Source organism: Onychomys torridus, chromosome 14, assembly GCF_903995425.1.
Source record: "Onychomys torridus chromosome 14, mOncTor1.1, whole genome shotgun sequence".
In the NCBI taxonomy this organism is placed as follows: Eukaryota; Metazoa; Chordata; class Mammalia; order Rodentia; family Cricetidae; genus Onychomys; species Onychomys torridus.
In genome coordinates, this window is record NC_050456.1 from 43,967,950 (window position 1) to 43,977,904 (window position 9,955).

Below are 9,955 nucleotides of genomic sequence, written 5' to 3' on the forward strand. Positions count from 1 at the left end.
CCAAAAGTCAAGCAAAGAAAATCTAATTTATAGACATATGAACCAGAGACATTATCCTGGGGAAGGGTCAATATTGTTTGACATCTTTAGCGAGAGTGTGCTGTACCCATGCCTAAACTGAGCAGTAGAAAAGCCTGAGCCAGGCAGACAATGGGCTGTACTTGACTGCAGGGGATGGAGCAGATACATTCCTGGGGTAAGCAGATCTGTGAGGCTTGGGCCACCAGCTTCCTTATGGGGCCACCAGCTGCATTCTGAAGTCTATGCTGGCTTCAGATGGTCTCACACTCGGTGGTGTCAGTGGAACATGCCCCGCAATCACAGCGGACAGCCACCGGGTAGGTGTAGAAGGGATCCACTCCTGGAGCACAACTAGGCAGCTTGACAGTCACCTGCTTGGTCTCATTATAGGTACAGACTCGGTGATGGGCTTCGATGTAAGGCGGCTCCAGAATGGGTTTCTGTGCCCACAGGTAGGAAACAGGAAACCCATTAGAATGCAGCATCCTGATTCCGGTTCTTGGTGCTGTCCATCACTAGTAGTTTACTTATCCTCCGACTCCTCCCACCATGAATAAACTCCCAAGAGCAGGAAACCAGTTTGCTCACTACCATATCCTGAGCTTCCTGCAAAGTCCATGAAACACAGGAAGCACTTAGTAAATATTTAGCCAGCAAATAACTGGTCTCCACTCTCCCACCATTTTCCCTACAGTCTGTTTACAACACTGAGTGAGCCTTTTATAATGCAAGTCAGCCATGGCCCACATCTGCTCAAAGCCCCAGGAATTTCCCATCTTGCTCAAGTTTAAAACGGCAAAGACATTAGGATTCTTCTCAAGTCCTTGCATTTTCTGCCTTTATTTTACTGTTGATGTGAGCTATAGTCCTGCCTGACCTTGCCCATCCCCTCTCCAGTCTCCAGTCACAACCTGATCTGAATCCTCCTTCAGATCAGCCAGGAACTGAGGATCTTTGCATCTGCTATTCCCTCTGCCCAGAACACACACACACACACACACACACACACACACACACACACACACACACACGCCTCTCTCCTTCACCAATTTAGGATTTTGTTCAAACGTCAACCGATCTGGAGAAGCATTACCTGATCCTATTTTCAATTACTTCAACCCTCTTCCATGGCCTGGAGCTCCCTCCCCACTTCCTGTTTGGTTTAGGGGTTGTTGTGTTGTGTTTGTCCACTCCACACGCCATCTTCTATATCTTACTTTTGTGTGACATTGCTCCTAATCTAGAGAGCAAGCTCCATTAGGTCAGCCACTATGTTCCAGCACCCAAGCAGCCTGGCACCCAGTAGGTTCTCAATAACTACTTGTTACTGAATCAACACAAGACAGCGGCACCAGGCTGTTGAATACTCTGTTCTGATGACTGGAGGGTTTGCTCACATCCTCCCTTTGCCTTCTGTAAACCTTGAATTCACAGATAATTTGGCTAGAGAAAGTACAGGGATCAGTAGTGAGAAACCCTAAGCCTACAGTCAGCCCTGCTGGGCATGCCTGCTTTGCCACAGCTGGAGGCCTAGGAAAAGCTTTTAACTCTTCCAAGCCCTGGTTTCCTCATCTATAAAGCAAAACACCAACCTGAGAGCATTGTCATGGAGCTAGGAGAGATGATGTGTGACGTGCACAAACCCTGGCAAAAGGTCAGAGTTCAATACATGTAATCAGTGGCTCTCACAAGAGCAATTAGCAATGTAATAATGTATAAAATAAATAACAGTCTTTCAGAGGACAGTCCCTTTGTTCTGAGCAAAAAAAAGTGTGGGGGAGGAAGAGAGATTAGATAGATAATGCATGCATCCATACACAGGTGCATACATATATAGATATACATACATACCACAAGTACATAGAAACAGGATAAGTAGGTGATGATGCATACATATATACATGCATAAGTACATACATGCATAGATTATATATGTGCATACATCTATAGATGACAGGTAGGCCAGCTCAAAATGAAGTCCTTGCCTCAATGTTATGAAAACAGCAACCTTTCCTTCTACAAGGACCAGGAAGAGGATCTCAGTTCCTCTCTCTATGCTGTGTCCTTTAACTCTCAGTATTCTGGATTCTAAGAAAATTGGGTACTCAGTTAACTTTGTATTTCAATGTTTTTTAATTTTGTAAATCTATCCTGTACAATATTTGGGGCAGACTTATGCCAATATATAAATATAAGTGTTATTGATCTGAAATTCAAGTTATCCGAGTTCCCTGTTTTTGTTTTTGTTTTTAATTTGACTTCTCTTCAGATTGTGGGGTTTGAGGTGGAAGAGGGGGTTGGTGGGGATCTTGTTTGGTTGGTCGGTTTGCTGGGGGAGCAGCAGTTGGTTTGGCTCTGATTCTGCTAAACCTGGCATCTTGAAGCCCGGGTCACGAGAAGTCATTATTTCAGCAAGAGGTCAGTGCAGCCCATCACTATAAACACACTCCTCAGTTCAGCCAGCTTTGAGATTTGTATACCCATTTTCAGTGAAGGGCCAGACGTAACTGAGTATAAATGGACTGGGTGGATCTGTCACTGAACTGAGGGGAAAGGGCTGTGACAGAACCTGGGACTAAACCTACAGCTTCCGGGATCTTTTGGGTAACTGCCTGACTTCCTCACAGCTGAGAAAATACAGGAAGGAGATGTGGTCACGGGTTTGGACCAATAATTTATTTCTGACTTTGCACTGACTCCCTCTGACTTTGCAGCCACTCCCTCTTGTCTCCTTCCTTGTGATCTTTATAGTGGGTAAACAGTAGCACCTGACCTCCTAGAGATAGTTCCCAAACATGCAGAAGCATGGAAATTACATTACCAACCTCGCTAGCACTATGGAGAGAAGCACCATCATGGTTTTCCAATCATTTGGAAGAACCAATAATAGTGCAGTCGGGGTTTTTAAGTCCAGAGGACAGGGCAGACGTGCCAGCTCCCCCTCAATCATGAAACAGTGAACACTTAAACTCTAAAAGCTGGCCCTGAGGCCACTGCCATCCAAGCCTATTGGACTACTTACCTCCCAGGTCTCACAGCGGCCCCAGCAGGCATCGGTGGTGATGCGAAGTCCTCTGCAGCCTGGCTTCTTGGCCAGGAAAGTGAACTCCCTCACAGCACAGCCCACGAAAGTGTGCAGGTTCCCACTGGAGGTGCTGAGGACAATGTCACAGCCACCCAGAAGAAGGAGGGTCATGGCACCAAGGACAAGGTTTGCCAGCTTCATGCTATTCCCAAGGAGGGAAAGGAAACAAAATGGAACATACCCAACTGCTCACCATGGTGCAGCCCACAATGTGTTGGTCACTCCCAAAGAGACCTTGCTCTTAGCATTACAGGGAAAAAAAAAAAAAAAGTGAGCCAAGGGATTGCCCATTCCAACAGCATCTCTCTAACTAACTCCAGTAGATAGTCAGCAGCTCTCTCTAAACACCCTACCCTTAAAACACAATCTCAGGCTTTTCCTTGGTGAACTCCCAACTTCTGGAACTGACTTGTATGTAAGAGGAATTTATCCCAGTGAAAAGTAAGAGTAACACCAAAGAAATGTAGAGCTTAAAATAATACATGAATATGTACTCCTTCTTTTTTATCCATGTCCAGGGTATGTATGTGTCATGTTAGAAGCTTTGCACTCATTTATATTTTTAGTGCCATGGATGGGGAATAAGTGGGGGAGGTAGATAAGTATTAATAATGGCATATTCTGGCTTCTTGTTACTAACCAAACCTACCATACAGAAAATATTATAAGCCCTGGTGCCTGGCCTGGCAATCTCTTATAAAATGTATTCTACTCATCACAGATCACATCTGTTCCATGCTTCTGCTGTGCAAGGGCCCTAGTGGAACTCAGTTTAAAAGAAAATGATGGAAAGCCAGTCACAGTCTACTATGGAGCTTGTCCTCTCTGGTTCTTGGGCCTTTCTGGTGCTCTAGTAGCACAGAATGGGCCCTTCATGGTTGGCCCACCGAACAGAACACACCTGGGCATCACATTTGTGGAATGCTACCAGGTCAGTGCCACTCAGGAGTGGTTACATTTCCAAAGCTGCTCTCATGGTTCTCGCTGGTTTGTGGTCATACGGCCTCTGTGGGCTTCCCCTGAGGAAGAAGGAAGGAAGAGATGGAGAGGTACTTACCTGAGCTTGCTGGGGTCAACTCTTCCTTCAAAAGTTGCAATGAGTGGGCAAAGTTTGCTCTGGGGAAGTGTCTGTTACCCTTCTGTTATCAGACTGCCTGATTACTCAAATATATAGGGAGGGTCTTGTCAATCAAAGCAAAAGAGAGGCAGATTCTTACAGGAACAACTAAGTACATCAAAGCCAGGGAATATAAAGCCAGTCTCTATTTTCGAAAACTGATTCACTTTAAGGGTGGTGTTTTGTTTCTTGACATCACTGAATGAAACAGAAAGTTGCCTTGGTGGGTGACATAATCCTGAGGAGAGAGTCAGAGGTGGTTCACCTGGTTCTCAGAGAACAAGTGTACTGGGACAAGATGGATTAAAGTTTCCTTCGTGGTAACAATGGCTGGCTCTGGAGACAGTAAGCTGCTAGCAACTTCTGGCAAGTCCTTTCTTTACACTTACAACATTGAAAATCAGCAAGACAATAATTCTTACTTGGAAACAACATGGCATCACGTACTGACAAATGGAAAGAAAATTTCTTTAAATGAATCACACGGGTAAAATACAGAGATGGAAATGACTAGCTTCATACATGGGAATTAAAGACGGCTTTTACTTTTTTCTACATGCTTTCTGGGATTTTTTTTTTTTTAACATGGGCCAGATTTTTGTTTTTAAAAACTCATCTAGTGTTATTATTTTAAAATGAAAATAAAAAGTTATCTATGTGTACTGCCAGAAGGACATTCAATGGTCTTCAGTGAAAATGTCTTAGACTTCTGATCTTACAGCAGCACAGTCTTTCTTATGAGTAGGGAACATGGTTTATATTCCATTCCACAATGGTAGCATGTAGACAGATGATTAAGCTACTTGTTCGTGGCCCTTTCCTGGGTGTTCTAGAAAGTAAATGAAGCAGACATCTGTGCCCTCAGGAGTTTGCATTTCACGACAAATCACGACATACCTAGAGGTGTTCAAGATGCATATTAAACAACCAGCAACACAAAATAAAGAAATTAAAGCCTCCCCATTTTCTGCACAGAAAAATTTTTTGAAACAAATATAGCCTTTGTTAAAGGTTTGCTCTTCCAGAACACATAACAACAATCAGCGAACCCATCAATGAATCACCAATCCCTGGAATCAGGTTATTTTATAGATGGTGCAAGTTGGCTTGGACAGAGAACCTCCTTCATGCTCACAGAAAAGCCAGAAACAGGATGTTGGGGGAACAGACTGCTCACCTAGCCTTGGTCTTCCTAAGTTGCTGGGCCAAGAGCTAGACAGCAAGTAGGAACTGATGTCCTGAGCAGTGTTTCTGTGCGGGGCTGCTTATGCTCTTTAGAATTGGCATAGGCATATTGGCCTGTAATCTCACAAAAGAAAGACAGAGAGCAAAGTAAGGCCAAGAGTCCTCTTCTTCCACAGTCCCTGACTGCCTGGTAATGCAGTGTGCTCTGGCACCACTGCCTTCTACACCCATCAGTGATAGCCCAATGATGGACCTAGACTGCCTGTGTGCTCTGGCATGTCCCTACAGGGTAGCTGGGACTTGCTGGCAGAAGTGGCTGCCTGGGATGCCGTACTAAGGTAACTACAAGCAGTCCAGGTAGAGGAGGCAGGAAAGAGGGATGATGGTTGGTGGTCATCTTTTGCCATCCTGACACTCTACTGTGTCACATGTCTCTGCACGGACTGAGTCAAAGGTCGGGAATGTGACTGCCAAGGCAACGTTGAGTTCTGGGTCTTCTGGAATACCTGTGCATCTACCATCTTCCCTTCCACCTATGCTGAGGTTCCCACCACTGAAGTCACTTGCATGAGGCAGCACACAGAGATGGAGGCCATGTCTGGGAGCACAGGCCCCCAGCAGCTTCCCTAACTTGGCTCCATTTTCATCTTAATGTAGATTCACTGGAGAATGGCTTACAATGTTCAGGATCTTTGGAGGCTATGGAATAGGAGACGAGGGGGCTATGATTTGGATATTTTAAAATGTGTGTCCCCCAAAGGTTCACAGGTTGAAATTTTATCCTCATGATAGAAACTTAATCCAACTATGGTAGTTAGACCTGGGGCCTTTGAAAGCATCCATAACAGTCCTAAGCAAAATGAGAAATACTGAAGATATTACAAAGTTGCTTTCAAAATATTCTACAGAGTCGTAGAGTTGTAGTCTTAAAAAAAAAAAAATCAGCCTAGTGTAGGCATAAAAGCAAACACATGGACCAATGGAATAGAGGTTATAGAAATCGTCAACTAGTTGCCAATCAAGATGCCAAAAACATAATGTGGAGAAAAGACAGCCCACCAACAAACACTGGTGGGCAAGTTTGGTCCCCACACGTGGAACACAGAGACTAGATATCTATCTCACCCTTCACTAAAACCAATTCAAAATGGATTAAAGTGATCTGGCAGGCCAGAAAATTTCAAACTACAAAAACCAGGAGACACATAGGATGGATGATTGTCTAAGAGGACTCACATAGTTTGAGAAAGAAAAGCAAGAACAGTAAAAATTCAAAAGCTTTTTTTTCCACAGCAAAGAAAATGATTGGCAGAATGAATGCATAGCCTACAGAATGAGAGAAAAATCTTAGCCAGCATCTACCTGACAAAGAACTGGCATCCAGAATATGTAAAAGAACTCAAAAAATGACAAAAGAACAAATAATCTAATTAATAAATGGATGAATGAGTTGGACACTTCAGAACAGAAGAAGTACAGATGGCCAATAAATACATGGGAACAGCCCTCAACATCTTTAGCCACTGGGCAAATACAAATCAAAACTACACTGAAAGTCTCTTACCACAGTCAGCTTAGCCATCACCAGGAAAACAAAAACAATAAATGTTAATTAATATTTGGAGGAAAAAAAGGTGTTGAAAATATTGGTTCAGCCACTATGGAGATCAGTATGAAGATTCCTTAAAAAGGTAAGGAACAGAACTACCATATGACCCAACCACACCATTCCTGGGTATATACCCAAAGGAATCCAAGTCGTCATACAACAGAGATACCTGCATTCTCATGCTTATTATGCCTCTGTTTATAATGTCAAGATATAAAAGCAGCCCTATGCCAGTCAAATGATGAATGCATAAAGAAACTGTAGAATATCTCATAGTATCAGAAGGTACAATTCAAACATCAGAGGAAGAAAAATAAGTAGTCCTACCCAGACGTAGAGCCTATGAACCAAAACAATTTTCTTTCAAACCACCACAGGGGAAAATTCATACCTGGGACTGTAAACCTAGCCAACTACCCATGGCTGGGGAGATCATGAACCCTAGAGGAGAACCTGCTAGGGCCGTTTCTTAAACCAACATAATTTCTAACTGTATTCTAAATACGTATCCTTATCCCCACAGAGAAGTGTAGCTCTACTTATCAAAGAAGCTTCTACAGAGATCCACGACTAGTCAAAATGCAGGGAGAAAGTAACTGCAGGATGCCCGATCCCAGCTGGTACAACTACACTATAACCCCTGAACCTAAGGCTCGGGAAAAATTGTGGAGAAAGATTATAAGAGCCAGAGGACCAGAATGCCTGCTGCAGGCTAATGTCTTCTAAACACGACAGGGAAGCCGTATCCATGAAATCTCAACAACGTGGCTGTCTAAACAAGATCTGCATAATGACAACACCTGGTGACATGCCAGCACGAATGGGGGACATTTCACAAAGCCCCACCCCTAGATGAAGAGCTACAGAAAACCAATGGCTGCTGAGAGAGAGAGAAAAAAAATCAGTTTTCTCCAGGAATGAGCTCCCTGATAGGTTATCTAGTCCCAGGTGGTTAGCCCTAAACACATGAGCATCAGCGTAACATTAAATAGATGCATAGGTTATGTACACATATGTGTGTGTGAAGGTGTAACAATAAATAATTAAAGAGGAAGAGACCCTAAGTTTGAGAGAGGGGAACGTGGGAGGACTTGGAGAGGCAAAGAGAGAGGTGAAAATATTGTAATACAGTACTCAAGTATGAAATGCTCCAAAGTTTTTTAATTATTTTTTTAAAGGAAGTGAAGGTGGTCATCTGGTATAGTGGAGTTCTCAGCATACCTTCACATGTGTCGCCCTGTTTTTGAGCAGTATTTTGATGGAATTTTGCAGCATGGTGGTCTCACATAGGCCTCTAATGTGTCACACATCTTGGCTTCTCACAGAGCACTCATGGGTCTCCCCTGCCTTTACGGCAATGGCAGCTGTTCCTGTGAGGTGCAGATCAATGCCTGGTTCTTCCTGTGCAAAACGAAGAGGAAGTCATGGAAAAGAAAAAACGAAGGTTATGGGCAAGCACCTTAGGGAACCCAAACAGCCAGGAGTGTAGCCGAGATGCCTCACCTCCTTAGTAATCAGGGAAATGCCAATCAACCGAACACTGGGAACCTCATGGCTGACTCCTCAAGCAGACTTCGACCACCAGGATGATGGACGCTTCTGTCTTTGTTGGCTATTTCCAGAACCAGATGGTGGTGGCTTCAGATCCATCTCTCTCAAGACCCCAGAACTCCAGGTGCTCCACATGGTTTGGGAGAAAATGCCCGAGAGTGGCTGGAGCATTAAGCCAACACCTTAAAAACATAAAGAGAAGGTTGGGGCGAAGATCCTTCACTAGTCAGTCCAGCTTGTTCTCGCAACCATGTACTCAAGACAGGCACCTGCCTCCGACACAACTGCCTTCTTTGTGTGTATGTTTGCTTGTTTATTTTTTATTTACTTATAACATCTATGAAGGCAAGAACCTCATCAGAGTCATTCACTAAATTCATTGTATTGCCTAGTTCATAGAAGGAACCAGGTATGCAGTGATGGAAAAACAAACCAGCAAGTGGTCTGGAGACTTGGCTCAGTGATTAAGAGCACTTGCTACTCTTGCAGCAGACCTAGATTTGGTTTCCAGACCCACATAGTGGCTCACCACTACCTGTAACTCCAGTTCCAGATGATCCAGTTCCCTCTTCTCAACTCCTTGGGTGCCAAGTATAAGCATGGTACACAAGAATGCATACTGGCAAAACACCCATACACATAAGATAAAAATAAATACAGATTTTTTCAAATGCTCCCAAGCCCTTGAGGGACCTGTGTCATGTCATCTGTGAGATGATGGATTTAGTCTATAATGACTTTCTTGTCTTTATAAATGGTATGATACTGAGAAAAGAACAGGAGGAGGAGGGGCCCTAGGGAAGTGGTTAGATAAGGTCCCCAGGGTGGAGACCTCAAGCTTGAATCCTACTGATTTCATAGGAAGAAGGAAAAACCAGAAGGCATACATACACCTGCATGGGCACCACCTGTCTCCAGCCCTGAGATGCTCTGTCATCTCAGGACTCCTGGCTGAGAAGGCCATCACCAGATGCAGCCCCTTAATTGTGTGTTTCCAGAACTGTAAATCATAATACCCTCTTTCTTTATAAGCTTACCTATCCATGGACCCAACACCCTCTTCTTACTTCTTCTGGCACCAGGCAAACACGTGGTGTATACAGACAGACAGACATACACATAAAAAAAAAAAGTAGAATAAATAAATACTATTTTAAAGATTCAATCGAATTATGTCTCTACATTGCTTCTCACTGTGCTTGCTACTTGGTGTGTAGACAGTGAATGTCACTTCTCTCTCCTTCCGGGGAAATGCATCATGTACCACCAAGAAATTAAAACACTGGGCCATGCCAAGAAATATAAGGTATATCCTGATTCCAAAGACATCAAATGTCACAGGGGTGGGTGCAAAAGAGTATAAGGCTAGAAAAGGCAAATCTTTGGG

At 43.7% G+C, this 9,955-nt stretch overlaps 1 protein-coding gene across 1 annotated transcript; it reads right to left on the minus strand.

Annotated features, from left to right (window-relative positions):
* Positions 1-272: 272 nt before the first annotated feature.
* Positions 273-8,257, minus strand: Gphb5 (glycoprotein hormone subunit beta 5). The gene is made up of 3 exons (XM_036205508.1): positions 8,239-8,257; positions 3,044-3,248; positions 273-461 (listed from the first exon to the last, which is right to left on the minus strand). Exons 2-3 carry the CDS (start codon positions 3,245-3,247, stop codon positions 273-275), a joined length of 393 nt encoding a protein of 130 aa, XP_036061401.1. The 5' UTR covers position 3,248; positions 8,239-8,257.
* Positions 8,258-9,955: the final 1,698 nt, after the last annotated feature.

Bases quoted from the DNA above. Each gene is read 5' to 3' on its own strand.
- Gphb5 (XM_036205508.1), bottom strand. From the start codon at position 3,247: ATGAAGCTGGCAAACCTTGTCCTTGGTGCCATGACCCTCCTTCTTCTG. The intron at 462-3,043 runs GTAAGTAGTCCA...CTGTGGGCACAG, and splicing joins GCCGCTGTGAGACCTGGGAG to AAACCCATTCTGGAGCCGCC.